Raw genomic sequence first — 19,426 nt, 5'->3', positions numbered from 1 at the left:
AGTCTTATCACATTGATGACACCCTTCAGGATTACCATGCCACTTCTGGAAGTTATGCTCTCTGTTTCTGGTTTTGGCAGTAGATCATGTTGATAATAGTTGAGCAAATAATACTTTTTTACATTGAGTGTACCCTATTTCTTTTGTATGTCATCCCTCATCATCAATGGAACACAAATGCAGTGCTCATTTTTTTGTGACTGTGCCAGGAAGATTTAGCCCAGTCATCTTACCCCTAAGTGACCCATGCCTATTGTTGCACCGAGGCTCACCAGCTCACCTTTGTGGCAGAAAGAGGAAAAGATAATTAAAAGAAGAGCTGGAAAAGAGAGGCCAAATGTAGCAATATTGTCTTTCTTTGCAGGTTATAGTTTTTCTTCTGTTGTCCTGAAATGTTAAGGAGTATTAAATGTGCAATTGCACCCTCAGCAGTGTTGTATATTGCTGTAGGAAAGTGCTCTTTTTGCCCTGGTCATTCCCACTTTTTGTCTGGTATATAATGTGATTTAGACTGAAAGTGCACTCGGTCTGCTAGCCGGGTCACCAGTGGCAGATCTATTTCCCAAAAATGCGCAATTGTTTCCCCAATTGGCGATACCTTTAGTGCCCTCTGTAAGTCCCTAGTAAATGGTACGCCTGGTACCTAGGATCCGAGGCACTAACAATGGTCACCAAGGGCGGCAGTATGAATTGTGCAACCCTAAGGGACCCCGCACCAAGCTTGTGCAAACTGCCACTGTAGGCTGCGTGTCTCGGTGCAGATGAAAGCGAAAACACGACAAGGCACACAAGCTGTGTGCCAGGCATACTGACACTACATTCAGTATAGGTAAGTCACCCCTACAGCATGTGTTACCGCTCTAAGGCAGGGTGCTCTATACTACATGTAAGGGCTTAACTGCATGAACAGATACACCCCATACTGTCAGTTCTTTTACTGCCAGTACAAGTGATCAGGGAAGCCATCGTAAAAGCATGTGCTGGACACTGGTGAAAACGAGTTCCCCAGCTACATGATGGCTTCACTGAAAATAGGTATGTTTGGTACCAAACATCTTGTATTAACAAACCTTCTCTGATGCCAGTGTCAAATTCAGTAATACATGCAGCCAGTGGGCACATTAGAGGTGCCGCCTGGAAACATACCAGCGTATTGTGTGCTGACTGACTGGATGCCTGCCACCAGAGACTAGTTTCTGATCCCCAAGATTGAGGGCCTTTGCTCTCCAGGGGCCATAAACCAAGCATGCTCGACCAGGGGATGCTTTGTACCCCTGCCCACAGGATGACCTGCAGATTCGCTTTCCAGGAGTTTCAAAGAAAGCCACTGCCTATGGTATGTAAATCTGACTTCTCTCACAGGAGAGGAAACCAACCCCTTTTTTCAAGTACCCTTTGGCTCTTGGAAAGGAAGGAAAATTAGCTAGGCAAGACAGGCGTGCCCACCCACCCTCAGGAGAGCACCACCCCTGACGTTGGCTTCCTGAAGTGGGTGTGACTTTTTAGAAGCAACCATTTTGGTTTTGGCAAATTAAGGATCTCTCGGACAGGGTTATTCTCACTTCCCCCAGGAAGTTGTCATATAGGGGGAATAGTGACCCCAGAGATAAGTAGACTATTGGCTACTCCTTATACTCCGCTAACCCGCTAAACTTAGTATTTAGGGAGGCTCAGGCACCAGGAAATCCGATCCAGATTACCAAAAGAAGAAGAAAGGCTGAAGAGCTGTGAAAGCAAGAACTGCAGAATTAGCAACTGACTTGGCACCAGCCCTGCTGGCCTCTTCACCTGTTCTCAACCATTGTGCCAAAGTCACCTCACCCTGCAAGCTGCTGATCCTCCAAAGCCTGGGAGGAATGGCAGCAATTTCTCCAAAGACTCCGTAACTCCTGTGGAGCAGCGGAGCTGCTTACCTGCATCCTGCAGGCACCCCAAAGAAGACTGGTAGACTCCGGAACTGCAAAAACGTGACACTGCAAAGCACCACTGCACCTGCGCAGTGCTGCACAACCTGAAGTGGACCAACAGAGCCAGCATTGTCTCCTGGCCTGCCAGAGACAAAGCCCACCTTGGAGTTGCTCACTTTGGACTCCCAGACCCTACCAGCAGCCTCTGTTCGCAGGCTCCCTCTACCACGACAGCTCCCGGTGATGAAAACCAAATGCCCAATGCCTAAAGATGCCTCTGCACCTGTTTCCCCTGGAGAGCAGGACCAAACAACGTCCCCTCATCCCTGGGCTTCGCAAGAGGTGAGCCCACTTGTTGGTTCAGCCTGACTTGTCCCCCAGTCTGAGCCTGCAGCCTCTTTTTCAATGAACCAATCTCTATAGTTTGAATGGAGCACCCAATGCTGTAAAGCACCTCTGCACCAAGCCGCCCATGCTGCCGGAAGTGATCTGCTGGTCCTCCCTTGGACCTTGCCCCATACTCATTGTAAGTCCAGAAGATTGGCCCCGTAAGTAACTGTTAAGGGCTTGAATTCCCCCAGAGATTAACATTACCAAGAAGTGCCTTAAGTACGATATCAAATATCAAAGTCACCCAATGGCAAAAAATATACCTCTGCACCTGGACGCCGCAGTGCCTCCAGAGGGGACCTGTTGGTGTTGCCTCGGACATTGCCTCATACTAGCCTGAAGACCGGGGAAGAGTCCTGTAACTCGTTGCAAGTCCCTGTCCACTCATAGAGGAATACCTGGACTGTTTGGAAGGCAGACCTCTTTTTGGTATACCATATAAGGAGCCGACTTCCTAAAATTGCCAAACAGCTGGGTAGGTCAAATCAGAGTCTTATCTCCACAGATCACCAGAATATATGATAACTAACAGTGCCCTTCCGCTCTAGTTAACTTGACAAATGTCAACCTTTGGTAACTGCCCATCAGGGCCCCCTGCTCCCACGTTTATCACCCAATAGCGCACATTAATTTACAATGTGTAATGATGACGTAGAAATCTTACCCAACCATTAACAAACTTACTTTATCAAACAGACTTATTTACTATGGTGTTATGTTAAATGTTATGTTAAAATAAATGTATATAGCGCACGTACACCGGGGTGGTTTCTTGGCGCTACTTTGATTGATACACAAGTCCAAAAGAGTTATTCAGAAAGCCTGTCAAAATAGCCGGGTTTTAAGAAGGCTTCTGAAGCCAAGGAGCTTGGTGCAGAAGCAGATTTCAGAGGGGAAGGAGTTCCAGAACATGGGGGCCAAGATAGCAAACCTGGCACCACCGGTGCACTTTAATTTAAAAGAGGGAAGGACAAGAGTTGCTTGTGGGCCAAACGAAGATTGCGTGTGGGAGGGTACTTGTTAATCAAGTTGTTCACAAATTTAGGGCTTTTTCCATTGAGTGACTTAAAGATAAGACACCCAACCTTGAAGGCGCAGCGCTGAACCTCGGAAGCCAATGTAGTTTCTTTAGGAGAGGAGTGACATGATGGTGCCTAGGTTGATGAACAATCAGATGTGCAGCCTGATTTTGTACCATCTGCAGACGTTTTGATAAGTAAAGGGGGATACAAAAGTATAGCGAATTAGCATAGTCGACATGGGACATGACCATGGCGATAATCACCTGAATCTGAGCTTCATGGGTAAGGAATCTGCAGATCTTTTTTTATTTGCCTAATTTGGAAAATGCAGGTGGAGATCACTGACCCAATCTGAGGCTTCATAGTGAGGTTCTGACTGATTATTATACCAAGGCTTATAGCTGAGCTAGATGGAGAGGGAGCCTGCCCCAGCTCCCTGGGCCAAAAATGAGAGCCCCAGGGATTTTTATAGATACCACCAGTTAAAACCAACTCCGTCTGGTCCGGATTGAGTTTTAGATGGTTTACTGTTCATCCACTGACTGATGAACAGCATGGTAGACTGAAAGGCATGGATCGACTCAGAAGAGTTGCTGATGGAAAAGACAAGTTGGAAATCGTCAGCATAGATAAATGTGCAGACTTGGCACTCTTTCAGGGCTCGGACAAGAGGGAGAAGGTAAAGATTAAACAACAGGGAAAGTGAAGAGCCCTGAGGGACTCCGCACAAAATTCTCATTCTGGGGGCAGTAAACTGGGCATTACAGACCGCTTGGGATTGATTTTCCAGAAAGGAGCTAATCCAGCCCAGAGCAAGTCCTGAGATTCCTGCGTCCCTCACACGGTCAACCAAAAGATTATGGTCGACCGTATCAAAAGCAGCGGAAAGATCTAGCAGGACGAGAGCCTACGAGGAACCACCCTCGACCTAACTACGGAGAGTGTCCAACACTGTAAGGATCACCGCCTCGGTAGAATGAGACGGGCGGAATCCTGCTTGGTGGGAGTCAAGAAATTCGGATTCTTCCAAGAAATTAGTGGAACATCTCGTAAAATAGGCTTCCAAAAGCTTGGCTAGGTAAGGAAGAAGGGAAATTGGTTGATAGTTGGTTAAGATTAGTGGATCCGCACCCACCTTCTTCAAAAGTAGCAGGGAAGATACCCTGGGACAGCGACTCATTTAAAAGATTGAGGGCAGGACTGGGGAGGGCAGGAAAAATTTCCTTCAAAATGCTAGGAGGGCAGCAGTCAGTGGGGGAGCCAGATTTGACTTTACAAAGGAGACCCACAAGGGTATGTTCACAGATTATAGGGAGTACCGTGAAGGTGCTTTGATTTGATGTTTGATGTTTGGGGGTTTTTGTATAGCGCACGCACACTCCAAGGAGCATCTTGGCGCTATTGACTTCATTACAAAATAGAATGTTTGGAGGTTTTAACTGAGCTTTAGGTGTCATTTAGACAAGGGTTTTGCATTTTGATTCGGATAGTCCATAGATCCAGGTTTTTAGTAGTTTTTTAAAGGTTTTTTCTGATGGAGATGCTCTGAGGTGAGCCGGAAGAATATTCCAGGCTTTAGCGCCTAGGACTGCCAATGATTTTCCACCTTTGGTGGCCAGTCTGAACTTGGGGATGGACATTAAATTGGCCGTAGCTGACCTGAGTTCTCTATTCGGATGGTATCTGAGAAATTTATTGGACAGATATTTTGGGCCGCGCTTATGAAAGCCTCTGAAAGTAATCAGGAGGATCTTGAATAGTATACGTTTCTGGATGGGGAGCCAGAGCAACATGTCCAGGGCAGCTGATGCAGATGAATTTCTAGGCCATCTCAAAACCAGCCGAGCCGCCGCATTTTGAACCATCTGTAATTTGTGCAGGGTAGATTTTGCCACCCCTGCATACAGACTGTTACAGTAGTCAATTCTTGATGTTATGAGAGCAATTGCTACTGTGCGACGGGCAAACAAACAAAAAACAAACAAACAAACAAAAAATTTGCGAAGGCCTTTGATTATATTAAAACAGACGCCAGCCACTTCTTTAGATTGCTGTTTAAAGGATAGCATATCGTCAAATTTTATTCCTAGGTTTCGTGTTGCACTGATGGTGTTAGGGGGGGGCTTCCGCATCTGAAGGCTAACAGGTGTTTGGGGAAAAGATATTGTTTTTTCCGAAAGGCAGGATCTCTGTTTTGGTGGAGTTGCATTTCAGATGGTTATTATGCATCCATTTAAAAGTCGCGGTCAGGCAGTCTTTCAATACCTGTTCGGCCCTATCTGTGTCCTCATCTAGAACCAGGACCAGTTGGGTATCGTCTGCGTATGCAACTACATTATGGGAGGCAATTAGATTGATCAGGGGTGCCATGTACAGATTGAACAAGGTAGGGCTCAGGCTGGAGCCCTGAGGCACCCCCGAGCTGATCTCCTTCTCCTCTGAGTGGAACTGCCCCAATCTGATTATCTGTTTTCTGTGTAGTAGAAAATTTTTAAACCATTTCAACACGGTGCCCCCTATGCCTGCCTCAACCAGGCGATGTAATAAGATGGCATGGGACACCGTGTCGAATGCTGCAGATAGATCAAGGAGAATTATGATTTCTGGTGGAACGAGAGCTCAAATCCAGATTTTCACAAGCCGGAATGCTGGACTTAATTTTTTTTCATTTTATCAATGAAGAAGAGATTTAAAGAGTTGCAAAAAGTTTGGGAAGGGGTAGGCTTGATTGAGATTCTGTCAGGGTTAGACAACTCATTCACAATGGAGAAGATCTCCTTTGAGCAGTTAGTTGCAGACAGGATTTTAGAAGAAAAGTATGTCCCTTTGGCAGTCAGGATGGATTTTTTATATGTTTTCAAGGTATTCAAGTAAGGCCATTTGTCTTCAGGTAGATAGTTACGTCTCCACTTTCTTTCCAGTTGCCGTAGGTCTAGTTTTTGATTTTTCAGCGCAGTGGAGAACCATTTCTGAGCGTCACGGCGATGGGTGGCGTAGGTCTTCCTCGGAGGCGCAAACTTATCGCTGGCAGCCAGTAACCGGCTAGTTAACTGTGCATCAGCCAAATTAATAGAAGAGTTAGTGGGAGGAGTCGAGTTAGCAAGTGAGTCTAGAAATAAGAATTTCTCAATCTTATTCCAATTTCTGCATGTGCCCCCTCCTGAGCTGGTGGTTTTGGTCGAAAAATTGTCATGAATAGTGAATTTGATTATATGGTGGTCTGACCATGTACACTGTAAGACTGCTACAGGGGACATGGTAATGTTGACAGTCCAGACCTGGTCAAGGAGATGCCCCTTGATATAATATGAGGGAGTACCAGAGTCAATGATTATTTTCATATTAATTCCTCCTAAAGACACCCTGCACATTATTTCTTCGTCACACCATCTAGACCCAAAACCTCCAGACACAACAATCATCCTTACTGTTTTTGGTGTCACTTTAATTACCCCGATTATCGTCGCCACCATATTTTACCTGGCTGCCCTTTTTTTACAGCATACATTGTAAAAATGCCCCATTAGGCCAGAATCAGAACATTACTGATTGTGTGCCTATGCACATCTGTCTGTACAGTCTCCTTTTTAGCAAAAGCAATTTCTTTATTTTAATTTAGATTCCCCATCTACCCACAACCCAACATGAATGTTTAAGTTGTTCATGTGCATAAAAATGTGGTCCCTGATTAATTCATCATAAGGGGACCCCGACCTGCAATTCAAATCCAGTTCCTTAAGAGCAGAAACATATTCCTCTGTTACTTGTTTCCAGTGGAATAATTTGAGGGTTAGTGGCCACTCAGACCATTGTCAAAATGTAACCGCCTAAATCCTTCAGTGCTTGAGGAAAAAATTTCTTCTTGACCCTCTTGCCTGGGTTTCTTATAAATATGATTATATAATTTGGAATCCCCTGTTTCAAAGCAAATGAAAAAGATGTATTTCTTCCTCTCCGAGGACAACTCTTTTTCTTCAAAAGTTGAATTTTAACATTCGAATGTTGAGATCTCCAATGAAGACAGTAGAGTACCTCTGGGTAGTGCTTCTTTACATGGAAAATAGAAGTGCAGGTACTCACTTTTTAAAGTAACAGTTTGATCCTGAGAAGAGCCAGTACTCTCCCATTAAATGAATTGCAGCTACTCTCTCTTTCAAATTAAAAAAATGCAGCTGCTCCTTAACGAACAGTACCTGCCCATTTAAAGCACTGATTCCGGGCATATTGTTGCTGGTATAAGCCTTCTTCTCTAACATTCCAATGTTTATCCTTATTTTTTCCCTTTTTAGCTCTCGCCTATGCAGCGCACATGCGCTGCCTAGGCAAAAAACCTTTAGCTATCGTTATCGCCGCCAAATGGTAGCAACTATCGCTCTCACAAGGGAATCGCGCAGATCCCCTCCTCCCCCCTGCTGCCAGGCGAGGCACGCGCAAGCCTCCCACTGCAGCCTGCCGCGCTTGTTTTTTTTGCTGCTCCACTCGACGGCTCTCTGGAAACACTTGGGTGTGAGAGAGGCAGTGGCGGTGAGGGCTAAGCAAAGGGAAGCGAGGTCGGGCTTCCAGGGACCTTGCACCTCCCTCAATATTCAGAATCTTGGATATGAGACGCAGCAGGAGTTATCAATTTCACTTTGGTTCTCGGAGGGCCTTCATTTGTTAGTGTGGGATGTGAACAGAGATGTTCGGATGCATTCGCTGATTCGTCAAAACCGATTTAAGCGCTGCAGCATTCGTACGCACTTTTCTCGCTGCAATTTCGTCTCTACTAAAGGAGAGAGATTTACACCCTCAAACTTCTGTGTTCAGCACAGACACAATGCCAGATATGGGGCAGATAGCAGCGTGCCCATTCTGGCCTATTTTCACGAGCTGGGCCATCTCTCACAGACCAGAGACCGTCCACTCAGCTGTAGATTATGCATACATGGGCAGTTGGTCTTACGACACTACAGAAAACGAACTCCATTGTTCTGAAAATGCTACCTGTTTTATAGATGCAGTAATTCCCTTTGGACATCAAAAGCCATAACTAGACAGGCTTTTGCATGGCTGGATGTGTGACGGAAGCCATAAAACATCTGCAGGTGCGTTGGCGATGAGCGTGCTGCGTGTAATGACAATATCCAAAGTCAGAGCCTGAATGAATATTATACTATAACCGCCTTATTCAGTCCACAACATTTCACACACATGCCACCATTTAGAAGTTTTCATTGCCGGTCATATTTCCCAGGGTAAAAATGACAGGGAAATCTTGGTCACAAAAAAGATAAGGCAATTATTCATTCTTTTTGTCTTCAGCTGGTTTTTTGTTGCCCTTTCTCAAAGATTTGTTTATGCCAACATGCATAAGGAGCGAGCCTGATTTAGCAAATGCAAAGTAATTATTTGGTTGGTCTGTTTAGGGTTGCTATCGATTTGATATATTCCATTAGAACATTATATAGGTAACTCAACCACTTTGATTGGAATTAATGCCTTGTGTCAAAATAATCTAGGAAGGGTTTTCTGAAAGTAACTCCAGCACTATCGTGCCAACTCCAATGTCAACATGACTATGATCAGGTGTGACTTCTAAATGATTGATCTGGCTGTGGCAGATAACTCTGTATTTGCCCTCAACCGACCACAAATGCATCACAGGCACTGTGCTTTGAAAATCCCAAGAAAGTCCTCCAGAGCAACACAGTAAAACTAGTGTCAGTTCCCAACTACTGCCTTCCTTATTCAATCCAAAATTAAGCAAGCATTGGCATAGCCAATAGGTCTCGCCTTTGGGACCTTATAAGTGTCTAGTTATCCAGCACAATATCCTTGGTGCAACAACATCAAGTGCTGCATGGCTAAACACTTACAAGTTCCTAAAGGCGAAACCTATTGGCTATGCCAATGCTTGTTAATTTAGGACATTATACCCTTAGTGGCAGGAAATGTTCTATCAGCCATACAACCCTTCTGCCTCATGCTATAGTTGTTGTTATCGATCCTCTATGTTGTTATTGTCCCTCAGCAGTGGGCTATAATATGTAGTTAAGATATTAAATCAATCAATCAGGGATTTGTGAAGCGAGCTACTCACTCGTGAGGGTCTTGGGGCAATGGGCGCCTTGGAAAGATATTCTTTTCACTCTTCCCATTTCATGGCGACCAAAAGTTAGCAAGAATGGCTGCAATAGTGTTACGTTTCTAATATTTATTGCACTCGTTTTTATTGTGGTCAATAAAGACAGCGACTCTATGAAGCAGAAGTCATTCAAATGAACATATCTGTGAAAAATGGGTTTAGAATCCTGAGATCCACATGGTTTACACAGGATTAAATTATGGACTATAGTGGAACCCGGTAATTGTCATTTGCATTAGAGAACTTTGAGTGTATTTCAATAGGAGTTTTCTTCAAGGTGAAAGGTTCATGCAGTAGTAGAAAATCTGTACCCTGCGCTGTTATACCTGGCATCCTTGGCATGGTTTTCCCTGCCTTTTTGCCTCTATCTCCTGTATTTTTGACTGTATGCTATACTTCGTTTTGCTGGTTTTTGTATTCTGGACACTTTACCACTGCTGATCAGTGCTGAAGGGCAAGTGCCCCCTGTGTAAACTATGATTTTACAACGCATACCACTACCACACATTTACATTCACTCACATTAGAAACACCTTCACCACGCATTTTACTGCCACACATACTTTTAGCATGCTTACTGTTTCTGAGAAATCCTGTCAAAGTCTAACACTGCCATCTTCTGTTAAAAAATTATACATTAATTGTTAATACATTTTTTATTGCATTTGTCGTTTACTAGTTTGGTATTATTTAAACATTTTGTATTTTTGGGGGGGAGACCCCCCCAAGCTCTCTTGTTTGGTTACTCTCAAATTCATGGTTTTGTCTTGCATTGTAAAGACTTGAGTGCCAACAGTCTTTACAATGTAAAAAATGTGAGGAATATTTAATTTGAAGTAAATACTTCAGATTAAAGGCTGTTTCCCCCACTTACACAAGCAGCCTTGTAACCATGTCTCAGGCACGCCACTGCAGGGTCTGCCAGTGCAGTTGTAAACTGTCATGTAGCCATGGCAAGTGCACCCACTTGCCAGACCCAAACCTTCCCTTTTACTACATGTAAGGCACCCCTAAGGTAGGCACAAGTTAGCCCCATGGGCAGGGTGCAGTGCATGTGAAAGGTGGGACATGTGCTGGCATGTTTTACATTCCTGATTGTGAAATACTGCTAATTTTGTTTTTTACTATTGCAATGACTTACTTTCCCACAGGTTATCATTGGAGCTGCCTTGTAACATCTTACAAGTGTAAATTTAATTGGGAAGCAATAGAGATTTGGAGTTTGGGCTTTCTGAACTCAAAATTTAAAAATACACATTTTAGTAAAGTTGGTTTTTAAATTGTGTGTTTGAAAATTCCACTTTTAGAAAGTGGGTAGTTTCTTTTTTTACCATTCTGTGTCTTGGTCTGCCTGTGAAATCAACGTCTGGTATATACTGAGAGGGGCTGTTTGTGCATTCTCTCTAGAGAGTCACACAAAGAGAACTTAGGTGAGCCCTGCATATCCTTATGGCCTATCACCAAGCTGATGGGCCTTCCTGTACTAGAGTGGTGGGAGGAGTCGTCACTGACACTTGAATAGGCCTGTGGCTGTCCTCTCACAATGCTGTCTCCAATCCCCTGGAGTGCGTCTGGAGCCAAGGCAGGGCAAGATAGGATCTTGTGAACAACAAAGACTTTCCAATAAAGTGTGCCTACTTCAAAGGCCAAAAGATGTATAGTATTGGACCTATAACCCCAATTTTTTGGACACTTCTGGATCAAGAGGTGACTCTGCCAAGAGGAAGAGCTGGAGACCTGTCAGAAGGAGTACTGCCCCTTTGACTGGACTTTGCTTTTCTATCCTGCTTCAGAAGATTCACCAAGGGCTTGTGTGCGCTTGCCTCCTGTTAAGAAGTTTCAGGGCCATCAAAGAATTCATCCGCAGCCCCACCTGCACCCCTCTGCTGCGGGTCCTGACATGCCAAGTGTTGCCAAGTCGAGTTCTGGGTTCTTGAAGGTGGTTCGGCTGCTTCAAAGCCCAAAATCCACACATCACCCTTCCAGCGCAGATATTTCTGCTGCAAGCTTGATGTGCGAATAAAAAACCAACGATGTGCGGATAAAAAACCAACAAATCGCCATGGCGCAGCTGAAAAATCGATGCAGCGCCTGTTCGCAACCAGAATAACCACCGCTGCCGGAGTCCAGAGCACGGTGTCTCCGACATCCGAGACCCCCGCGCCAACTCTGACGCAGGCCCTGCTGCGCAGCTGAAGAAATCAACATCACTGGTCCACGGCTGGAAGAATTGACGCAGCGTCTGCTTGGCCGCCACTTCTTCCCCAGGGCGTCTGGATTTCCACGCATTGCACCTGTGTGCTAAACTTTCACCACATTACCCTGCAGCAAGGAACCGCCTCTGGAAATAGACGCATCGCTTCTCCTCACAGTAGGGAATTGACACAACACTTCTCCTGCGTGGGCAGAACTAATGCCTCCATTCCCCTGGGACTCAATAATTAATGTTTTCTGATGCTTCCCGCCTTTGCAGCTGTTTTCGGACTTGGATTTTGACGCATCAAAGGTACTTTGTGGTAAAATCACCGCATCCATAGAGTTCTATGGACAGATTTGCTTAAACCTTTAAAAAGTTGAACCAAAAAACACCAGCTCTTTGGCCCAACTTGAATTATTGTTCAGACACTGTTCTGCTGTGGATGGACCATAGTTTGCTAAACCTGAACACAGACAAGCCAGAGATCTTACTTCTCAGTAGAGAAACTTTGCCAGAGCAAACGTTTACTGTATTCTTCCATGGTTGACCCACCAGTCCCTGTGGCAAAGATCATATCAATTACTATGATTCTTCATGAAAATCTGTCCTTCACCATGCATGTTTCCTCTGTTGCTAATACTCTGCTTTGGGTTACTGAAAGCACATAGGAAAATGTTACCATTCCTTCCAAGTGATTCTTGCGCTACAGTAATGCTCATGCTTTAGAGTGAGGTTGGCTACTTTTATTCTGGACCGTAAATGAAAAATGATAATGTAATGGCTTGAAGGTGTAGGATTCACTGATACCAAATAAACAGGTTTAAGACCATCTGCCGTACTCATAAAATCTGCTACAGTAAAATGTAATCTTGGATCATCGTCTTTTGGTTCTCAGATAACCAAACTTTGCAGTGGAGGATGGTCATTCCTCTCTGAGGACCCAGAAATCAAGCAATCCTTTCCTATTCAAATACGAGGTGCTGGCCATTTAGCAAGCTCTCACTGATGCTTGCTTTTGCACCAAAGTTTTAGGTTGTTTTAGTGTGAAATGTTTTTTGAAGTTTGGACTCTAGTGGACATCTTGAGTGATGTGTGTGAGTTTAGGAACCATATGATGAAAGCAAGGTGTGGCTAGTGCTCCTGCGCATAAGCATAGGGTGTAGTGGAGAGGGTGAGAGTAGACATCATTGTGGGTGCAGTTAAATATCAACTTTTGCTTAAAAAAAATCACATGTATAGTTGCATAGTGTCCACCCACTGGAAACGAAGGTAATTCACTGAGGAAATGTTGTGCAGAGAGACATTGCACTTTTGCAATAGTGGCAATTTGTGGAGGAAACGTTTCTGTAGTTGAGAGATTTATTGCTGCGTGTTAACATAGACATAGACTCAGGGTGAGTGTGCACAAGTAAAATATGCCTGACATGTCTATGTTAACATATCTGAAAGAGATTATTAGTTATAGTTTCCTTACCTTCGAATTACCCCCAGGCGTCAGATTGGATCCGTAGACTTTTTCTCCAGCATTACCCCTGCGTGTCGGTAGGTGGCGTCGGTCGACTCCACATTCATTGTTGGGATCATGAATGCCGGATTGATGTTGTGGTATCTACTTAGATGCCTCCCCTGCGCGCTGACGTCAGTTCTTTCTTTTTCCACGCCAGCCAGCGCAGATCCGGAGAGAGCGGTACCCTTCGTAACATTTTGACTAACGTTTTTTCTATATGTGTCGACATCTTTTCTTTTCTAGTCGTTCGACTCCTGGTGCACATAGGGATGTCCTATTGACATACTGGCCTCAAGCTTTGTGACTCCTGTCACACATTGATGTCTGTCATAGACCCACACCTCCTTTGTCTCTGGTCATTTCGGCCATTCATCGCCTTCCTGATCAGCCTTCTCTTTTCAAGTCCCCTATTGTAAATAGATTTCTTAAGGACATAACTCACCTTTTTACTCCAATTCCTTTCATAATGCCCCAGTGGGACTTGAATCTTGTCTTGACTTATCTTATGTGTCCTCCTTTCGAGCCACTACATAATTGTCCTCTCAGACTCTTGACTTTAAAGACTGCCTTTCTAGTTGCCATCACATCTACTCTCTCGGTGACTGTGCTTCAAGCTCTGTCTTTTATACCTCTTTTCCTTGCTGTCCATCCGGACAAGGTTGTCCTCTGAACTAGTGAACTAGACCTTCTTTTCTTACCAGAATAGGTACCTCTTTCCACATAGGACAGACCATTACTTTGCCCACCTTCTTCCCGCATCTTTCCAAGGAGGAGGAGAGACTCCACCGTCTGGATCCAAAACATGCGTTATCCTTTTATCTGGATCGCACAAAACAATTCCGGGTGGACGATCAACTCCTTGTTGGCTATGTGGGCGCCATGAAAGGTTGGGCTGTGAAAAAGGGGACCAACTCTTGATGGGTCATCCTTTGCATTAAAATGTGCTGTTCCTTGGTGAAAAAGGAGCCTCCGGTAAGACTGATGGCCCATTCCACCAGGGCAAAGGCCACTACTGCTTTGGGACTTGGAGTCCCCCCTCAGTGAGATTTGCCAGGCAGCCACATGGGCTTCACTGCACATGTTCACTAAACATTACTGCCTGTATAGTCCAGTCCGGAGAGACAGCTTCTTTGGCCGTTCAGTTATCCAGGACTTTCTGGTGTGAACTTAGTTCGCAGATCCACCTCTGGGGTTGGTATTGCTGGGGTATCTATTCTAAGGTACGGAATCTATAACAGTCTCTTTCAGATGAACAAGTTACTTACCTTCGGTAACGATATATCTGTAAGACACCTATATTAGTTATAGATTCCTTACTGCCCCACCCATCCTCCTCATTCTGCGAACTAACTTCTAGAGTAAGGGACTCCATTTTCAGGGCCCTAGTCTTGTGCACCAGTGGTCAGTGTCTTGCATGGCTCTGCGCTTCTGGCATGGAATGTCGTGTAAATAACTGACGACAGCGCGCAGGGGCTGTGTCTAAGTAGATACTGCAACGTCATTCTGGAGATCACGACACCAACGATGAATGCGTAGTCGACAAACACCACCTACCGACGAGCAGGGATACTACTGTAGAAAAATTCTCCGGATCTAGTCTGACGCTTGGGGGTAATTCTAAGGAAAGGAATCTATAACTAATATATGTCTTTTACAGATGTATCATTACCGAAGGTAAGTAACTTGTTAGTGAGGTATATTTGAGTAGTGCACATTTACCCTGAGTACCTCTGTTGGGACGACTGACAAATGACAGATGTTAATGGTTTTTGCTAGTCAATGGTACCTAATTTGTCAACCTTCGAAGGATTAAAGGCAGAGTGGTTCAGTAAGGATTTGAATCCTTGGCCATGGCATTAAATACCAATTCATGATCCATTTTTTCGCTCAACTATCATAACTAGTTTTTGTGGTCTCTCGGTTATAAGCTTCAGTTTCATTGATATTTTTTTGTTGTTGATTTTTTTATATAACAAATATAAGTTAAGTTGTATGAAACATTTCCTGTGGCAGATGTTGCCATTTTTAGCACTGAATATAGCTAACTTCCATGCCTTGTGTTATAAACCTCTTCACAGCAACAGAAAAGAATCTTCTCTTAATATTTCTGTTTTAATGCCATATTTGTTTACTTTCAAGGGCAAACTTGTTGTCCATTAGTTTCAATGTTATCACTGTATTTCCTTTTTACAGTCTAATGAGAGCTAAAATGTCTGGTTTTGGTTGTACACAGAGAGTGCAGGGCACCCGTGCTGGGTTTCTTTTTGCCTTTCATCTATCTCCCTTGCATTGGGTCGAGAGTGGGACGCAGGAGGTTCAGAAAGCGAAAAATAAACGAAGCATCGTCAAACTTGTAGGCACTAAAGAGGGCCGTAGGAATACTTCTCATAAAACTGACCTCTAGCCTGGCAGTCCAGCCCATGGAGGCTGAGGGAGGGAGAGGGGGCTAAAGCGCTTTTAACCTAATGGCTGTTGTGCCCTTTGGGAGGGGTAGACGAAGGGTGAAGGGGGCAAGAGAGAGGGCGTCCATGAGAAGAAAAAAAGTCAAACTGCTCACACAGGCACCAGTATACCCCCCACACCCTCCATCAGCAGTGTTTAAATACAGTTTGATTTTGAGCCACGTCATAAGAAGACTACTGTACCCCCCAAAATGTCTGCGGCATGGGCCCAGCTCTCGCATGCTATTGGCGGGCCGCGGCGTAACGTATCACTTTAACTCAGGTTGCACAACAGCTGCACATTTAGGAAAACACTCTTTATCCAGAATGTATACAGCGCTTTCATGTACCAGGGCAAGAGCTAGCTAGCGGACTCCATCACCCAGGCTCCCTCGCATCTTCACGCACTGCCGTCATGTTACCTTGTGCCCAGAGGGGCATTTAACTAATGGAGAGTCCCCGCTGCGCGGGACGCACGCAGGCCGCGCCAGGGCAAAGCCCAGGCCCATCCTTGCCCGTCACTGACCGGAGGTGGTCGGGCGGGGTCCCCCTACACTGAATGCAAGTGTTGTAGATACACATCGCCCCCGGCCTACACACGTGGCGCCTAACTTAAACAGACGTCATAGTCCGTGCCCAACGGTAAAGTAGACAAGACAGTGAGATTCAACCTAGAGCGCCGTTCACGCTGTAATTTGTGTTGGTGCGACGCTGCCGAAAGGTATTATGTAAATGCATGTTGATGAGTTCCTTAGCTTGAGGCGTGCGTTTTGGAAAAGTGTGTATTTCGAAGTCCTTTAGAGTGAGGTTTATCGACACTGTGCATCAATGGAAATTAATGTGTCAGTGTGCTTTTTTGAAAAACGTGTCTAGATGGCGATGTTTTGCGAGCATGTCTTCATTAAAAAAACATGTTTATAAGCCATTCTGCTCATGGAGATTAACAGTGTTGTACAAATCACCATAAATAAGTGGTAACAACTTTAAAACATTTATGTTTAAATGCATTAATGAATATAATACAAACTTTAGTTGTACACACTACTAAACAGACATCATTTGCTGTTAAACTTGAAAGGCACTCTGGGCCTTGACGAAAGTGCATTATAGCAGGATGTCTGCCACCCTCAGCCTGTGCCCGAGTCTGGCCCCCCAGTTATTGTTGTTATCGCCTGACAACCCTAGAGCTCTCCTCCAAAACATGCTCCGAGTCCTGGAGAGGCTGAGCAGGTGGTGTTTAGGGCAGGCCCACGACCCGCCGAGCAGTACCACTGTGACCCGTTCTGCATTGAGAGCTCCTCCCCTCCAGCGTCGTGACTGGGGACAGACAGACTGACTTGGCTACTGTACAGCAGCCGAGTGCATGCAGCCGGCTGAGCCAGTGAGTGTAACAGACACAGAGACACTTCTGAAGGTCATCGGCAGCTGCATTATTTTTCCCCACCTAGTTGCATCAGTGTAGTGTTGTGACTTTACTAGAAACAAGGTATTAATAAATTAAGGCTACCACAATAAAGTCACACTGAGGAGGGGTTAAATATCCGTGTTAAAAGTACTTGATTGTACCAATGATGCAACGCATATTCCCAAAACTACCATTCATTTACAAGAGTACTAGGTTAGTTCTCTTGGATTTCTGGTGATATGCAGCAGGTTTAAGAATTTCTTAGAGTTTCCTGCTGCTCAAATGGGTGTCATTTCTGATATTTATATGTTTCCTTTGTCTTCATTGCTTGATTTTGCTCGCGAAAAAGTGTCACTCACAGTGGTTGAAATGTCACTCATGATTACAGCGATTTTAAGAATGTGTCACACATAGCAATCTAAAACCTTGGCAACTATGAATGTAGCACTGCAGTACTCGCAGAGCTGCGAGCACCTCTTAGCCTCTGCATGCTGGGAGAAGTGCCACCATGCTCACAGCTTGCTTAGTCGATCATGCACATTTTAGCAGCACTCCACGTGGCAGTTGAAGAGGCGCTATAATGCGTGATAATGCATTTCAGTGTGGTGGTGCGGACCACCACACTGAAATGCGTTAGTGTCACGCCTGATGCGTGACACTTGGCAGGGCTGCCTCTAACATCTGGCATCTGGTATCTATACATACCAGCTGCTGGGGCGCAGAATAAGCCAAGATCATATTGCAGCGTGTGGCTAGTGACTGTGGTTGGGAGCGTACTATCATGGAAGAAAGGACCTGGTGGAATCTTCGGTCGCCAAGGACCCTCTCATACTGAGATGAGTAAGTAACACTTTTTCCTTCTGCTGCAGACTGAGCTAACCCCTATTATGGGTAAAAGGAAAGCTGGTGATTCAATTAGAGCTGAAACCAGTGCTAAGAAACCTCGGAAACCAGGCCACAAAAAACATATGTTGGATGTGTGCCCTAAGACTGATACATTGGCTGAAATTGACTTATTAATTGAAGAAGTCGAGTCTTTATGAAGCCCAGTAGTCTATGATAAAGGGAAAGGTGATACCGCAAGGGTCCCGGATATGTTCAAAAAGGATAAAGCTAAAAAGCTGCAGAAAGCAGTCCCTAGACACCTAATAAGCCCTGCAGCCTTAGACTATCAGTGTGCGGTAATAGAATCCGCTGTGAGTACAATCTCTTCATCATCTAAATCTAAGCTTAAGGCTGTGGAACAGGAACCAGCTATACCACTTTCCATAACCCTTTGCCCTCCATTTCCTGAAGTCATTTTTTCCCCCGAGTATTCCCTGTCATAATCGGTTTGCAGCTCGTCAAGTTTCAGGGCCAAATTTACTACAGTCGCAGCCTGAATACAGCTATGTTGATCACACGGGGAATAGATGCCAACCAGGCTCAATTATATCTACTGTGCGTGTATCCCTATCAACCTTCTCACCGAAATTGAACCTACTTAGCAACATGATTGTTGCCCTGGGGGATCAAGTCTCTCTGCTACAACAAAAAAGTTTGTTGTGCTGCTGTAACAAAGACCCAGTTCAAACTACTACAAACCCCAAAGTGAACCAAACCTATTTGAAAGCGCCAGTAGATCTAAATAGATTGGATCAGATACAAAGTCTTGCTGCTGCCTCAAGTGCTATAAAGTCCTCAGAAACCCCTCAACTCTCCAGTATATCCTCTGCAAATCGCCCAGTGCGACCCATAAAGCATCTTAATCAAACAGCTCTCAATATTATGAGTACAAGAGTAACTGATGATGACTTGCATAAGATAGCTATGGCTGGTGCTATTGTAAACTTTCCTCTTCACCGGAGTGATTCACATGAACCTATTCCTCATTTCTAACAAGGCTATTCATTAATAACTTCAATTGATTATACCCGTAGAACCTCAAATCAAGACTGCAACAATCTAATCTATATGACGCAAGTGCCCAAACTCAAGATCGCAACCTACGAAGATACTGATGGGTTCATTAGCAGAGTAATATTCTGGCTAAGGGTAACGCGCAAGTTCCTCTCTGTAATTAGATCAGATATTTTGAGTGCTAGACGGTGTCCCTCAGACACTCAAACCTTTGATTGCATCAGGGTTATTTTATGTGACAGCCAGTTAGCTGAGAATCTCATTAATTTTGAACTTCGAACATGTCACCTTTTGAGAAATAATGCACTGGGAACTAATAGATTCCTGAGAACCTCCCAACCGCAACCTGCTAACTTTTCTTCACAGGCTAGTCACCCAGTTTCTACTTCAAGCCTGAATGCAGTTGATTGACTGAGTGTAATGCATGTACAGAGTAATTGTGATTCGCTTAGTTCAGAAATGTTAGGCATGATAGTTGACTCCACCAATAAACCCATCGATTTTGCTAATACTAGGAGGTGCAATGCAGGGGCG

General features: G+C 44.6%; 1 protein-coding gene across 1 annotated transcript in view; it reads left to right on the top strand.

Annotated features, from left to right (window-relative positions):
* LOC147659472 (uncharacterized) overlaps nucleotides 1-18,036 on the top strand; it is a 242,475-nt gene extending 224,439 nt beyond the window's left edge. Inside the window, exons 5-6 of the mRNA XM_086951730.1 lie at nucleotides 3,873-3,998; nucleotides 17,863-18,036. Of these exons, the coding sequence (XP_086807856.1) occupies nucleotides 3,873-3,998; nucleotides 17,863-18,036 (300 nt within the window). The remainder of the gene's footprint in view (nucleotides 1-3,872; nucleotides 3,999-17,862) is intronic.
* The last annotated feature ends 1,390 nt before the right edge of the window (nucleotides 18,037-19,426 follow it).

The sequence above is a fragment of the Lissotriton vulgaris genome, unplaced genomic scaffold (assembly GCF_964263255.1).
Source record: "Lissotriton vulgaris unplaced genomic scaffold, aLisVul1.2 SCAFFOLD_3087, whole genome shotgun sequence".
Lineage (NCBI taxonomy): Eukaryota > Metazoa > Chordata > Amphibia > Caudata > Salamandridae > Lissotriton > Lissotriton vulgaris.
The sequence above is the reverse complement of the archived record's forward strand: the minus strand, read 5'-3'. Positions and strand labels throughout refer to the sequence as shown.